The 16,541-nt window shown below is 39.6% G+C and overlaps 2 protein-coding genes across 2 annotated transcripts; both read left to right on the top strand.

Annotated features, from left to right (window-relative positions):
• The first annotated feature begins 208 nt into the window (after nucleotides 1–208).
• Nucleotides 209–4,921, top strand: LOC128492526 (proprotein convertase subtilisin/kexin type 5-like). Its single transcript, XM_053465107.1, has 2 exons — nucleotides 209–377; nucleotides 4,394–4,921. The coding sequence occupies exons 1-2, from the start codon at nucleotides 308–310 to the stop codon at nucleotides 4,810–4,812; spliced, it is 489 nt and encodes a 162-aa protein (XP_053321082.1). The 5' UTR covers nucleotides 209–307; the 3' UTR covers nucleotides 4,813–4,921.
• Nucleotides 4,922–14,552: 9,631 nt separating this feature from the next.
• LOC128491428 (beta-1,3-galactosyl-O-glycosyl-glycoprotein beta-1,6-N-acetylglucosaminyltransferase 3-like) lies at nucleotides 14,553–15,860 on the top strand. Its single transcript, XM_053463752.1, has one exon. It carries the CDS (start codon nucleotides 14,553–14,555, stop codon nucleotides 15,792–15,794), a length of 1,242 nt encoding a protein of 413 aa, XP_053319727.1. The 3' UTR covers nucleotides 15,795–15,860.
• The last annotated feature ends 681 nt before the right edge of the window (nucleotides 15,861–16,541 follow it).

The raw sequence follows: 16,541 nt of genomic DNA, 5'->3' as shown, positions 1-16,541 counted from the left end.
ATTCCCAAATCAAGGTCACAGGCTGATTGCTGCACTTTGCATACCTACACCCGTGTCATCCCAGAATGTATATTAGCAAACAATTATGTGTGCGTTTATTGTATAGTAATACAGGACAAAATAGTGCTAAATGAATGCTGTAATAGTAATACGGTACACTGATTGAAAACTGTATTTTTCTCACTTGATCACCATGTCCCCACAGGGTATATGTCAGCTCTGTGATTCCTCATGCAGACATTGCTCCGGTCCTGGACCTAATCACTGCGTTTCATGTAAAAGCAACAGTGCTTGGTCCCCGGCAGAAATGAGGTGCATTCAGTGCTGTGACGCACAGATTGACCAGGATGACTGCTGTTTTTGTGACTCAAACTCTGGTATGTGTTGTCAATGCTTCTCGTTCTAAAGGTTTTCATTTCAAAGTGTAATTTAGGGAAAATACGAGGCAGTGAAAATCTAGGAAGATTAAAGTTCATTAGTGTGAAAATGAGAATTACAAAGCAGTGAAATCACTCAGACTTTCCATTAGTAAATATCCCTCATAACCTTTTAAATGTTGTCAGATAAGAATGCTATTCTAAATGCTGTTGGTATTTGTGAGTCATGTGAACATTATTGATTATAAAATGATATCCAAGAGGCAAAAGGTTGCATTAATATTGTAAATAACTTGTCCTAATTTAGATCCTTTCTGCTGTCCTGAGTTTCTGTGGAAAAAAAAACATCAGTTTTGTATGATCTCTTATTTCTAGTGTTTTGGGACAAGTATGGATATTTCCAATTCCCTACCAAATCACATTGTAAGAAGAATTGTTGGTGCTATAAAAATAAAAGATAATAATAAGAATAACAATGTAACTTAACGTAAAGTGATATTTATGACCCTTGAAAAGAACATCCAGTACTGCTTGACGATGACATGATGACCGTGTCTGTGGGGTAAATAATGTGGAAGTAAAGGATTAAACTCTAAGCTCCCTAACTTCAACAGCTAGTCTGTGCCATCATTCCACAAACAACTTGTCTGTGCCTTCCTTGACCTTTGCGCCCCCTTCCAACATACAACAAATGCTCACACACCCACAAGTACAGTGTCATGCTCACACATACATATACACATGTACACATCCATATATACATATATACAAACACATATACATACATCCCACCTTCCCCCTGACCCTGCTTACCTGTCACCTCTCCTGCAGCTTCCTCTCCAGCTGCTCACACATTGTGAGGGCAGCCTCGGTTTCACCACAGGGTCACGTGACCCCAAGATGCTCCTGTCTCCCCGTGCCGGTTCAGAATAGTTTATGAAGGGCCCATCCAACCTGGATTGTTCCTTTCCAAACAATTTTGAACTGGCACGGGGAGACAGGAAGAAGGGGTCGCACCGGGCCCCCTAGAGGCACGGGCCCCGTGGCAGCTGTGACCCCTGTAGTAACGCCGGTGTATCATTCCAAAACAGTTATGAACCTCCCAAGACATGACAAATCCTTATAAATTCAGGTATAGAGGCAAAAAAAATGATCGTTGTTAACCTAATTTGCACATGCCTACTCAGAATACCTTGCAGTGATGGTAGGACTATGTGATTTCTGTGGGGGAGGGGAACCACATACACACGCTCCATCTCACCCCACTTACACATCCATGCTCACACACACATTATTACACATCCATTCTCACATTCATAAACACAATTACGCACCCATGTTCACATACACAATTACACAATTACACATTCATGCTCGCACATACACAATTATACAGTTATGCTCACACACACAATTACACATTTGTGTTTAATAATGCCTCTGCTTTTAAGGGAAAGGGTTTTCTATCACCTTTACCCCACCACAACTGTGTGTGCAAAGAATACACAAAAGTATTATTGGTGTGCTTTCTTTTATTGTACATGTGTATTATATTTGTTTTTCCTTTTTGTTATTTATTTTTCTTTTTTATATATGATGTTTTACAACATTCTATGTTTTATATGTTTATTTTGCTTTCAGTAACGGCCTTTTTTCACAGGACATATTTTCGCAATCTTTTTTAATTGCTCTCTGAGTCCTTAAAGACACACAGTGGGGCTGATAACCCATTAAAACTTGTTTTTGAATTGCATTACTATTTTATTTGATGTAGAACTATTTTCACTAGTTAACTGTAGTCACTATGCATTTCACTTTAAACTTTCAGAGGAGACACTGTTGTGTTCCTGGAATAATGTGTTCACATATGGTTGGTTGGCATGTGTGCTAACCAATTACCGGTAATATTAGATCTATTAACTCACAAAAGGGTATTGATTAATTAATTACATGGCATTGCATTAATCGCCATAAATATAAGGACAGTTTAATGTCTCTGACATCCCCACTATAGAACAATGCAAATTAAAATACTCTGTGAGCAACTAGAACCTTCGTGGCTACTTTAATTTAATATGCGTTCTTCCAAAAGAAAAAAAAATATCACAGAAAGTGAGCTGACACAGAAACAGTAATTGCTCTCCTCTGTGGCCCAACTATTCTTACCGCTGCTTAAAGAAGTCAGTGGCAAAAAAGGGCCTCCAATACAATCAATGCATGCACACAGGGGTCTGAAAATGCCCTTGCCCTTAGCATTTCCCAAACCAGCTCTGAAACTGACTTGTGCCAATTATATCACATGCAAGGAGATGCATTTGGCATCTTCTGAACAGTATTTAGCTGGGGTTGGGGAAAATGCATATAGAAGGATACTGTAGAATCCCCCCCACTCAGTTGCAAAAGGAAAATACGAAAATGTAAAGGTTATAATAAAACTGAAAACTATCTTCTGGTGCAGGAGAGGCTGGTTTGAATACATTATATTCAAGATGCACTATGATAGCTTTATCCAACCAAAGTGATATAGTACCCCATTTCCAACCACCTGAGGGAACTGAAAATCACAAGGTAATATACAAAAGCAAAAAGCTCTCCCAACATTTTAAGAGGATCGTTGTTAATTCATTGGGTCGTGCGCTAAGGTTCATTTTTTTCAATTTGGTCATGGATAGGGCACACAGTTTAACTTAGTGAACAATGTGGCTTTATTAGTAGGCTCACCGCTGAAAACACTTTAATTTTGTGGTATCATTTTGTGTAATGATGGACTAACGTGTTAATGATCTCTCAAGCTACAGTAACACTTTAACTTTGATACTACTGCACATCCCAGTTTATTGTTACATTACCAACTGTCACTCATGTTTGTACACTATTGTTCTTTCTTTATGAGACGGAACTAATGTGTAGTGCATATGGTTTAGGCAAACATATTTTAGGGCTCAAGCTCACAAAGTTCTATCTGCAAATATTCTTCTAACACATAATACGTAGTTAACCACCCTCTCCTACTGCAAACATTTCATTTTTACGGTATATGAAACTTATTAATCTCCCCTGTTGCTTTCTGTTGGTGTTCTATTACTTAATGCTTCAATATCTCCAAGACTGGGCTTATGGTTAATCCACTTGTCTATCCACAGTTACTGATATCTCGATCACTGTTGAGAATTTCTCAGTCCATTCAACGGTTCACTGCCTCTGTGTGACACTTGCTGTCTCGTTTATTCTTCATATGCAGTCACTCACGAAATCCTGCTGCCTTCACCTGAGTAATAGGTCTCACACAAGAGACAACCAAAATACTAATCCATACTTTTCTGATATCCTGTTTAATCGGCCTCTTCTTCTCTCTCCTTTCAACACTCCAATCCATCCTAAACATTACTTCCAGACTAATTTCCCTAGCTACGTTTCATCCGATGCCCCACTGCGCATGGCTCCCTATACCCTCCATAATGTAGGGTGTGCATCCTAAGGAAACCTTCTGTCATCCCCACCTGTAAGATCTCGGCACTATTGAGATTGCCAATGGATTGTAAAACTCACAAGAACAGTCCATCTTCTCCTTCTCTACCAATATGTCTTAATGCGTGTTTCTATTTGATAAATATTTTCCCTGTTACTTATTGTGGCAGCGCCACAGAAGCTTTTGGAGAAATATATATATACATTTAATGAGTAACGGCTGTACGGGTGCAATATTTCTGTGTATTCAGTATGTTAATATTGCATCGATTATTGCAATATTATCTTTGGTCAACTTTTTCTGAAACTAAGGAAAATTATGGATTATCTAGCAGCATATATTTTGATCATTGGCCAATCTAAACTCGGTACGTGTTGAGCCAGTATTCATTCATCGCTGCATGAGATGGTGTGATATACACTCAGAGCTAATTAATTGTCTGAAATTTTAAAGGGATACAATGTTTCTTAGGAATTACTATGTTGAATTGTCTTTGAATACAGATTTTAAACCATATGTAGTATTAATAGTTAACTTTATTTTACAGTCTTGTGTGTAAAGCACCTGCAGGTGGAAGCAGAACAAGTAGCTTTGAAGAACCTGAAGCAAAGTCTCATATCTTCTCACAAGGTCTATCATCCTGCTGTGGCTCCTACTTTGGTTCTCCTGTTGCTATTCTTCATTATCGTAGTACTTAGTATATGGCAAGCCAAATCCAAGAAAATGTTATGCTGGAAACAAAGTTATGAAAAGCTAGGTGGTATTTCTCAAGCTGTCTCCTTCTACGACAAAGGCGAAAATAAAATTGTCCTGAAGAAAGGTTCTGATACTGAAGATGACAGCTTTGATGAGTGTGACATAGTATATAGCACCTGTGATGGGACTATTTATAGAAAATTAAGCTTTAAACATAGTACAGCTGACAAGGAAGGGGTGCATGATCAACTATATTTAGCCAAATTGTGAAAGTGTGCCATCATCTGCTCATTGCTTTCATCTTTGTAATAGTTGGGCATGAAATGATATAATCAACTAAGCATTGAAAAATGAAGTACATTACAGTATATGACCAAAAGTCTGTGGACACCGCTCCTAATTAAATAGTTTAGGCGTTTCAGCCACACTCATTGCTAACAGGTGTGCAAAACCAAGCACATAGGCAGCCATCTCCGTAGACAGACATTAGCAGTAGAATGGGACATTGGGACTTGACATGGCACTAGGATACTACCTCTTTCATAAGTCAGTTCAGGAAATTTGTGCCCTGCTAGGTCTGCCCCAGACTGTTGTAAATGCTAATATTGTGAAGTGTTAAGTATTTCAGAGTAACAACAGCTCAGACATGAAGTTGTAGACTAGGCACACTTCACACATAAAAATTACCTGTCCTCTGTAGCATCACTCACTAGAGTTACAAACTGCCTCTGGACGCACCATCAGCACAACGGTCGCGAATAAGGAGTCTCACGATATGAGTTTCCATGGCCCAGCAAGCTGAAGATCACTAATGTGCAATGCCAAGCATCGGCTGGTGTGATGTAAAGTACACCACCACTAGACTCTGCAACAGTGGAAAAGTGTTCTCTGAAGTGATTAATTATGCTTCACTATCTGGAAAAAGCTACCTACTGGAATGCATAGTGCCAACTGTAAATTTCTAGTGGAGGAGGTTTAGGCTAGGCCCCTTAGTTCCAGTTAAGGGTAATGTCACTGCTGCAGCAAAAAGAGATGTTTTGGGCATGCTTTCAACCTTGTGCACCAGTTTGGGGTAGGCTGTCTCCTGTTCTAGCAAGATTGTATCCCTATGCGCAAAGCAAGGTCCATAAAGTCATGGTTTGACAAATATAAAACTGAACACATTTGGAATGAACTGAAATACCCATGATTTTGGAATAAGAAGTCCAACAAGCTCATATAGATGTAATGGTTAGGTCTCCACATACTTTTGGTCATATAATGTGCTTTGATAGAACATGTATTCTGGGTTTATGCAACTTCCCAGTTGTAATTCAGAGATAACATTCCCTGTGTGAAGTTGTTTGTAGATCTTCCTCCTACATAAATAGTTAAATGTGCAGTAAAACTTTACAGTACAATCATAAGGTTGTATTACTTTAGTTTAACATAGAGGGTTTAAGAATAATATAAATTAGTGGTATTATGAAATGATGCCAATATTGTTGTTGTCAGATATTAATGTCTAACCCTTTATAGGCCTTCACAAAGCTTCTTAAGATGTATGTAAACATTGTTGGTTTAATCTTAGTATTTACTTACCATGGTGCCACGAACACTTTTATTTAATGCACTGCCTTTGCCATTATACTGTAGCTGTGCACGTGATTGGCTGTAAGAACAGGGACTCCACTGTTGACTGACCACTCAGCTACAGTAAGGAGCAGCTGCCCCGCCACAATTTGTGGTGTTGGCAACCCTGCAAGCTGACTGGACTGCCCACCGCAGTTTTGGGAGATCATTCATCTTCCTCTAACTGTCCCAAAATAAAGGTCTCCACAGAAGCTCGTATATTGGAGTGTGATGTTTGAGACGCCAGTTACAACCTCTTGTTGCTGCAGACCACTGTCATCTTTTGTTTCTTACTCCAGCGTCCCAATGAGGTGGTACCTCAGTTTTAATAAAATCTGTTATTTCCAAAGCCTGCAAGAAGTAGTTTTCTGTGTCCTTAGCTTGTTTAGCCAAGCATAATTATCATAGGCAAAATTGCAGCAAAATGCATGTATGGCATAAAGGCCCTTTGTTAATTAAATTCTATATATAAATTTTGCAATATCCTGAAAAGTATAAATATAATGTGTCAGTTATGCAAAAATGTCATTGCATTGGAATAAATAATAAATATTTCATCTGCTGTCTACAGTTAAAGGTCTTTAATATTTAGTCTGCTGCAAAATGCTTTTAATTACCAAATTGGCTTATTAACCTTTTCCCTGGCACCATTAACATAGGTATTTTATTTTAAATCACAAATGCATTCTGCAAGTATATTAGCTATTGAACATTATTAAAACGAGTAAACCAATTTATTATTACCAATGATCATAAAAGAGTCCTAGGATAACTTGCAGTGTAATTTGCACAGCCACATTATTTTCAGAAGAAGAAGAGGTTTGATGGACCAGATCTAGCAGACACTTAGCAAAACATTGTTGGCATAATCTTCAAAACAATTGTTCAAGTAAATAACGTAAAATGTAAGCACAACTAGCAGTGCTACCTGCCAAAGCTTTCGAAGCCGTTTGCACCAGGACAGAATATTCCAATATAGCAAATGTGGAGTTTGTGGAATAGTTGCAACAGACACAGATATTGGAGGAGCCGCAAAAGTCCTTTGGCATATTGTAAGGACTTACCTGCCTCTCCGGTCCCACGCCGTGGCCGGTCCCGTGACGCTTCCTCCTCGGCCGGCTTCCCGGGCAGCGAGTACCACCACTACTCGGTCGGCGTCTTCACCGCGTGGCCGACCACGCGGCAAACAGGTAGCACAGATGTAACGTGTTCTTATAACCTCGGGTGACCTCCTTAATGTAAGACACACCTCCACCTGTCCCTATTTAAACCTGGACTTCCTCTTCTGGGTCACCCTTGGTTGGTGTATTTCTGCTATTTGCTTGCGCATTAGATTGTTACTGACTGCTCCAGTTTGACTTGGCTTGTTGATCTCGTTCCTGTCTCCTGATTCGGCTCCTGATTCCTGCTCGTCTGGTATTGATTCGGCTTGTTGACCTCGTCTCTGGATTCTGATTTGGCTTATCCTGATTACCTGTCTGAACCGGTTGGTTCTCTGACTTTCTGGTTCCAGTTTGGCCTGGCTCACTCCGCCATCTGTGGTGCTACCTCCCCATACCATTACACATATTAATTTAAAAAGTTCTACACATAAAACACAACAGTCCTTCAATGCCACATTAAACTGCGCAACTACTACTCTGATCTGCCCATGAATTTAATTTGAGCAGGGCTCTCCTCAGCCTTTGTTTCTGTAGGTCCAAATGTTATGTTATAAACTGCTTTGTATGTCCTGTTTACCCATTGTACAGTGCTGTGGAAGATGATGGCACTTTATAAATCCGTTAATAATGATAACAAAAGCCTCAGCTACCTTTCCTACCTTAATTTTAGCTGAGCTAGACTGGAATTCTAATTCTGGAGAGAACACAACAACACCTGTCTCCACACTTTAATAAGGAAAACTATTTCAAAGCCTATCTCTCCTTTCTGATTCTGGCAGTGACCTGCATTTTATTATCTGTTTCTATTTACAGTCATTGAACTTTATTGTTTTCGTTGATTCTTGGTTATAACTTTCACTTTGCTCTCTAGTAGGGATATGCAGCAACCTGGACCGTATCCTGAACCTTGCTCAGAAATCGGCAATGAAAGGTTGGCTGCAGTTAGCTCAATTACAAAGGTGATCTGAGTATTAGACACACCAACAATGACGGTCATGGTGATGATTAACAATGCCAGTATTTGCTCAGCATTTAATAATTGTCAATGATAATTCTTATATCTAAAATAACTAGATGAATGTCAAGTAACACATTGCAAGGGATCCACAATTTGGCTTACCTTTTTGATTCCTTGTATTAATATGCCATGCTAGCAGTAATAGTGAGATAACAGCAATAGAATTAATATGTTATAGAACAGAACACACTATAGATAGCGGCACTCAAACCAGGGTAAGAAACATATGAAGACAGGAGCCATAGTTTCACATTGCATCATGTAACTGGTGAAACAAAGAAAATATATGCTCTAAAAGTATATGTTTATAAATGGGACAGGTTAGTTTCATATGATACAAATCTGAGTTTGGCACCTCTTTATTTTGATATTATGTTGTTTTAATAAAAAGGCGAAATATTCATCAATATTTTCATCAACTTTTCTCATGTTTCCCTGTTCTCAGTTCTGCTGATTCCATTCCTAGTGGACAGCAACGAAAACTCAAATTCAGGAAACAATTTATATAACAATTGATAAACAATCTGGGATTAACAAATTTCCCCGTAAGCAAAGGTGTGCCACCATTCTAATTGGCAAGCACTGAATATTGCTACATTGCGAGGAGCAGTCAATTTGCTTCAACAATGAATATAAATCATGCCTATGTACATATTAGCATTTTGCTTACAATAGTCTGAGTGAATGTAAAAGATTCCACTGTTTATTCCTATGTTTTTGCTTTTTTTTGGTACAGGACTTGGTCTCCCATTCTTTACAGCTTATTTATATTGCCATATTTTGTTATTTTGTATGTGATTTTTTTATGTGATATATACACATAGCCCCATTCCATAGGTATACATCAGTTAATACATATTTTTGTATTTTACACAGGAAGCCTAGATCTAAGGCCAAAATTAACAGGATTATAACCTTCAACCATGGAATAACATTACATATTTGTAAAACATTTTGTTTACTCCACCCCAACAATCAAACAGTTCAAATATTACCCTGGTATTCTGACAACTTTTCCACATGTCTACAATGTATTCCCTCAAAAAATAGGTGGAGGAAAAACCTACATAATAAAAAAAAAAACAATTTATTAATAAATTTGGAAATTCAGCAACTAAGAAAGTGGAAAAAGGCATTAGGACAAAGATCACGTTCGGTGTATTTTATTGTGTGATTTTATAACTACCGTATTTGCTCAAATATAAAACGACTCTGATATAAGACAATCCTCCAAAATGTGAATATTAATTTCGGAAAAAAAGAAAAAGCCTGGATATAAGACTACCCTATAAGAAAAAAGTCGTACTAGTAAATATTAATTAATGTTAGCTATTTTTTCACTTTTAATAATAACTATGGTTGAGAAAAATGCATTTTTTTGTTTTTATTTCCTTTTATTTGCCAATCTGTCCCCCAAATATACCTTATACCTCCCTATATGCCACTCTGCCTCCCTGGGATGCCACTGCTGCCATATATTCCTTATACCCCCTATATGCCACTCCGCCCACAGATATGCCTTATACCCCCTATATGCCACTCTGCCCCCCAGATATGCCTTATACACTGCCCCCTACCCCAACTTACCAGTGCTTCCCTAGCCGTGTCCTCCGTTCTTCAGATTCCTTGGTGTCAGCCGGTGGAGGTCGGTACGATGCACGCAGACAACCTCCGCTGCTGCTGTCGGCACTTCCACCAGCTGGTTGTCCACCAGCTGGCAGAGAGGAGGGTCCAGGGGGATCTGGATCTTAGTGTTGTAGTCATACCTCTACCTGAGGTCTGATTAGAAGACGGCCTCGAATATAAGACGATGGTTATTTTCCAGAGCATTTGCTCTCAAAAAACCTCATCTCATAATTGAGCAAATAGGGTGTGTACCGTATTTGCTCAATAATAAGACGACCCCCCAAAATTTGAATATTAATTTAGGAAAAAAGAGTATAAGACTACCCTATAGGAAAAATGTTTTACTAGTAAATATTAATTCACATGTAAATGTTTCATATTTAATAAGAACTGATTTTGAAGAAAAAAACAATTAAGAAAAAATATTTTTTTGTTTTTATTTCCTTTTATTTGCCAACCTGCCCCCCAGTTATGCACATCTGCCCCACGGCTTGCTACTTTGCCCCCCAGATATGTCTTATACACCCCTAAATGCCACTCTGCCTCCCAGGGCCGGACTGGCCCACCGGGATACCGGGAAATTTCCCAGTGGGCCGGCAGGTCCGTGGGCTGGGACCAGGGGCGGGCTGGGACCTGAGCGGCCGCTGGGTGCTGATGCGGCCGGCCGGCCGGCGCTACTATAATACTTTTTTCTTAATTTAATATGGCAAGCTGGTCCGGCTTGCCATATTAAATTTTAAAAATGTATTACAGTATCGCCAGCCGGCCGCATCGGCACCCAGCAGCCGTGTGCGATGGCCGCTTAGTGATGGGAGCAGCGTGAGGGGTGAAAGCTCCGCCCCCTCGCACTGACCTTTCACCCCTCACGCTGCTCCCATCACTATGCAGCCATCAGACTGCTGGGAATGTAATCTGAACGGTCGGTGCGTGCTGATGCCGCCGGCCGGCTCTGCTTTAATACTTTTTTTTTTTACTTTATATGGCAAGCCGATCCTGCTTACCATATAAATAAAAAAAAAGTGTTAAAGCAGCTCCGGCCGGCGGCATCAGCACGCACCGGCCGTTTAGATTACATTCCCAGCAGTCTGATGGGAGCAGCGTGAGGTGGAAGCTCCGCCCCTCGCACTCAGACTGCTGCAGCACCGGATGTCAGGTCAGTGACAGGAGAGAGAAGAGAACAGTGTGCGGCTATCAGAGGACGGAAGTCAAGAGAAGTAGAAGGTGAGTAAAGTAATGTATTTTTTTGTATAAATGTATAATATTTTTTTGAATGTGTTAAAAACAAAAAAAATCGGCATGTGTGTGTATGTAAGTGTGTCCCCCTATATGCCACTCTGCCTCCAGAAATGCCTTTTACCCCCCTATATGCCACTCTGTCCCATGACATGCCTTTTAACCCCCTATATGCCAGAGTGGCATATATGGGTATAAGGCATTTCTGGATGCAGAGTGACATATAGGGGATTAAAAGGCATATGATGGGACAGAGGGGCATATAGGGGAACATAAGGCTTTTTTGGAGGCAGAGTGCCCCATGATATGCCTTTTAACCCCCTTTATGCCACTCTGCCTCCAGAAATGCCTTATACCCATATATGCCACTCTGTCCCATGATATGCCTTCTAACCCCCTATATGCCACTCTGCCATATAGGGGGTTAAAAGGCATATCATAGGACAGAGTGGCATATAGGGGTATAAGGCATTTCTGGATGCAGAGTGACATATAGGAGGTCAAAAGGCATATCTGGAGGTATAGTGGCAAAAAGGGGGTTAAAGGCATATCACGGGGCAGAGGGGCATATAGGAGGGTTGAGGCATATCAGGGAGGCAGAGTGGCATATGGGGGTTAAAAGGCATATCATGGGACAGAGTGGCATATAGGGGGGCATAAGGCTTTTCTGGAGGCAGAGTGCCCCATGATATGCCTTTTAACCCCCTTTATGCCACTCTGCCTCCAGAAATGCCTTATACCCCCCTATATGCCACTCTGTCCCATGATATGCCTTTTAACCCCCTATATGGCAGAGTGGCATATAGGAGGTTAGAAGGCATATCATGAGACAGAGTGGCATATAGGGGTATAAGGCATTTCTGGATGCAGAGTGACATAGAGGAGGTCAAAAGGCATATCTGGAGGTATAGTGGCAAAAGGGGGGTTAAAAGGCATATCACGGGGCAGAGTGGCATATAGGAGGGTATAAAGCATATCGGGGAGGCAGAGTGGCATATAGGAGGGCATAAGGCTTTTCTGGAGGCAGAGTGCCCCATGATATGCCTTTTAACCCCCTTTATGCCACTCTGCCTCCAGGAATGCCTTATACCCCCTATATGCCGCTCTGTCCCATGATATGCCTTTTGACCCCTATATGGCAGAATGGCATACAGGGGGTTAAAAGGCATATCATGGGACAGAGTGGCATATAGGGGGTATAAGGCATTTCTGGAGGCAGAGTGGCATATAGGGGGTTAGAAGGCATATCAGGGGGGCAGAGTGGCAAGCCTGGGGGCAGATGTGCATAACTCGGGGGTAGGTTGGCAAATAAAAGGAAAAAAAAAAAACACGTCTCAATCATAGCTTATATTAAATATGAAAAAAATAGTCTACATGAATTAATAAAGAAACAAAAGTTTCTTACCAGAATATCGTGAAGAATAATGTGATCACTGTTTTGTTCCACTGAACTTTTTCATCTAAAAATGTTCGCAGTAGTAAATGTTTTGATCCCATTATGTGTAATGTATTTAATTTATTAGGGCCTTTTAACACTTTTGCTTTCTGGCATTTTAATACAAATAATGAGATAAAAAGAATGGCACATAGTGTGACTCGGGTGTGTATAAGGGGTGCGTGTGGTTAAAGAGCGCGACCGTGAGATAAACTATATGGGGCTGGTCTCCAAATTTTTCCAGGGCTGCTTTTCAGTCCCAGTCCGGCCCTGCTGCCTCCATGATATACCTTTTAACCCTCATTATGCCACTCCCCCCCCTGAAATGCCACTCTGCCTACAGAAATGCCTGATATCCCCCCATATGCCCCTCTGCCCCTCCACCGACTTACCAATGCTTCCCCAGACTCATTCCTCGTACTTCAGACTCCCTGGGGTCTAGTGAGGGCAGCCGGTGGACATCTGCACAATGTGCGCAGACAACCTCCGTTGCTGCCGGGACTTCTATGATGGAGCAACGAAAGGTCACGTCACGCCTGTGCTCTGTCATAGAAGCCCCCAGAGGAAATGCCAGCAGCACAAGAGGTTGCCAGAGAGGAGGATCTGGGTCCCCTACAGCGCTGCGGGGGATCTGGACCTTAGTCTTATAGTATGTAGGTATTATTTCAGGTAGTATAGTAATGTTATCACCATTATTTTTTATTTGCTCTGTTTTTCAGTATATGGGCTGTAACATTGGTAAGGATACAAATACTTATAAAAGAAATCACTGTTTTAATTAACATGACTTAGCGCAACTATTGTTTTCCCTTCTGAATGTATTTTGAGGATTCATAGGCCTCTATGTATTATTAAATTATTCTATTTTGGCGTTCTCTTTTTTTTAATATACATTTCTTAGTTTTCAGCAAACATCACCTAAATTGATTTCAAATGTGACCAACTAATTAGTGTACATTTTGGTGTAAAGAAAACTGGGCATTAACATCAAAGGACGTTGTTCAAGCTACATGAAATTTCAAATCAAATATACAAAAATCCATATTCCCTTTTTATTGTGTTTTCCAGAAATGTGATAAAGTTCATGGACAATGAGTGTAGATATGTTAATCCCATTGAATGCCATTTTTCAGTAGTCCCACACAGGAGAGATAAGTATCCTGTCTCTGTGATGGTGGAACTGTAACAAAGGTCAGAAGCTTCTGGGTGTGTACCGTTTTAGGTGTTAGGAGAGGAAAGCAAATCATGGCAAATCTATTCCAGCAGAGCCAGAGCCAGATAACCAAATAAAATGTAATCAAAACCTGTTTTTAATTATATGGCTTTAGGTAAGCAGGGGAAAAAAATGTACTTAGACATAATAAAAAGGAATTAAATGTTTCAATTCCTTTTGTGCTGGGAGGTTTTCTTATGATCCTTTTTAAAATCCAGCAACTTCCAGCTTATTCACACTGTCAAAAATGTAAAGGTCTGCAGTGCTTTTGTTGAAATAATTGGGTATTTGTCATTTGTTTAAACAAGTATAATTTCATAGTTTTCATTAAAAGACATTTAGTTTCAATTGTATACATGTACAGATATTATTAGCAAATATAATATGACTAATATGTGACCACTTCATTTCATTATCACATTATCATTCACAGCTGACAAGGCAGATCGGAATGTGATCATTTACAATGGTTCATTTCACAATCAGGAAACAGGTACTGTAGTTGGCTATCTCCACCCATTTTATCGTACATCTTCTCACCCCTAATTAAACTAAGGAAGTTAGCTTAGGCACGCTTTAAAATGCCTTCATGTTATATCTCACAAGCGTTTAAGAGGATGCATCACCATTCTGTTGTCCTGGAGCAAACTACAAGACTACAAGATGCTCTTTAAAAAACATTTGAAGTATATCTATTATCTTTCCTTCTCGATGGTCTTCATGCTGTGTACAATTGCAGTGAGGAAATACTCTACATTGTGTTTACTGGAGGTGTCTTCACTGAATGAAAACTGCAGACAGGAGTATTATGCTTCACTGGAATTACCTCCAGCAGATCCTATTGACTGCCCTAGAATCATAAGAGGAGATGTGGAAGCTATAGACCAAGCATTGATTGACAGGGTGCTTGTTAAAAAAAGACAAGCTCCAATAACTGAAGAACAATATTTGAGGTTGACCAAAGACTGCAAGATGTACAAGAAAATTCGGAAATTTATTACCTTTCCGCTAAGTAAAAAGGAGGAAGATTTTCCAATTGCTTATTCCATGGTGGTCCATGATAAGATTGACATGTTTGAACGTCTCTTGAGAGCGATTTATGCACCTCAGAACATTTATTGTGTCCATGTGGATGATAAATCTCCAGATATCTTTAAGGAGGCAGTAAGAGCCATCACCAATTGCTTTGACAATGTGTTTGTCGCTTCTAAACTGGAGAAAGTGGTCTACGCATCATGGTCCAGGGTGCAAGCAGATCTGAACTGCATGGGAGATCTTCTGAATAGTAAAGTTAAGTGGAAATATCTCTTAAACACATGTGGGACTGACTTCCCATTAAAGACCAATGCTGAAATTGTAAAAGCGCTTCATTTATTACAGGGAAAAAATAGCATGGAATCTGAAAAGACCCCAGAGGGTAAAATCGCTCGCTGGACATATCATTTTGAAGTAGATACAGATATACATGAAACTGACACCAAAAAGAGTCCACCTCCTGACAATGTTAAGATGTTTTCAGGAAATGCTTATATTGCAATCACAAGAGACTTTGTCAAAAGCCTGTTTAATAATCCCCAGGTGAAAAAAATTATTGAATGGGAGAAAGACACATATAGTCCTGATGAACATCTGTGGGCAACTTTGAATCGAATGCCTGGGGTGCCGGGTTCTGTACCCTCCCACCAAAAATATGACACTTCTGATTTACTTGCAATAGCAAGACTAGTAAAATGGCAAGACCATGTTGGAAATGTCAATGAAGGGGCACCTTATTCTCAATGCACAGGAACCTACCAACGAGGTATCTGTATTTATGGTGTTGGGGACTTGCCATGGATTGTACAACAGCATCACCTGTTTGCGAATAAGTTTGATTCTCTGGTTGATAACAATGCAATACAATGTCTGGAACAATACCTAAGGCATAAAGCTCTTTATGGCGAAGAACCATAACAACATTTCAGATGTTTATTTCAAAGCTCTTTATATATGCATTTATATTTTTTACATTTAAATTAAAAATGTATGTTTTATAATTATTCGTATGTTTGCAAAATAGTGTGTAGTCATTTTTATGTAGAGCATATGATTTATGTTTAAAAAAAAAAAAAAATGTCCAAAAAACACATTTTTACCTCTAGTATGTTCACAGCGTGCCTGCCCCCTGGTGGTTATGTCGTGCCATATCATGAACATGCATGTGCCTTGCTTTGAAAAACATACAAATCTATAAGTGTATTCAAGTTGATTACCTGTCGTAATTGATGTGGATTTAAGCTGTTTATTTTTGAGTCACCAATCATTTCAGTCCCCGTTGACTTCAACATTTGTTGTGAAGTGGCAGCAGATGAAGGGCTTGCTAAAGTAACTTTCTGGTCAAGATGGGATAGATAAAATGGACATTCATATTTTAGAAAATGTATTCCAGTTTTTAATAAAATAAATCTACTATGGAGTTAAATTGTGTATCATATATAAAAGGGTAACCTAGTAGGTTTCCCCCCACAAGAAGCCAAACTGCAAAATGTATTGTAAGCTTGGTGAGGTAGGTCACATCTTACACCACAACTCACGCTTTAGTTAATAAATATCTAGCACAACCAATGTAAACAGCCTAAAAAAACAGTCTTGAATACTGTATAATGAAACATATTTCAAGTAAATAGCTAAAAGATACAAAAAAAATCTAGACTTATAAAC

The sequence above is a fragment of the Spea bombifrons genome, chromosome 4 (assembly GCF_027358695.1).
Source record: "Spea bombifrons isolate aSpeBom1 chromosome 4, aSpeBom1.2.pri, whole genome shotgun sequence".
Lineage (NCBI taxonomy): Eukaryota > Metazoa > Chordata > Amphibia > Anura > Pelobatidae > Spea > Spea bombifrons.
This window is presented reverse-complemented; position numbering and strand designations above follow the sequence as displayed.

Coding starts and splice junctions, on each gene's coding strand:
- LOC128492526 (XM_053465107.1), top strand. CDS start 308: ATGAGGTGCATTCAGTGCTGTGACGCACAGATTGACCAGGATGACTGC. Junction 378..4,393: donor TTTTTGTGACTCAAACTCTG/GTATGTGTTGTC, acceptor TTTATTTTACAG/TCTTGTGTGTAAAGCACCTG.
- LOC128491428 (XM_053463752.1), top strand. CDS start 14,553: ATGGTCTTCATGCTGTGTACAATTGCAGTGAGGAAATACTCTACATTG.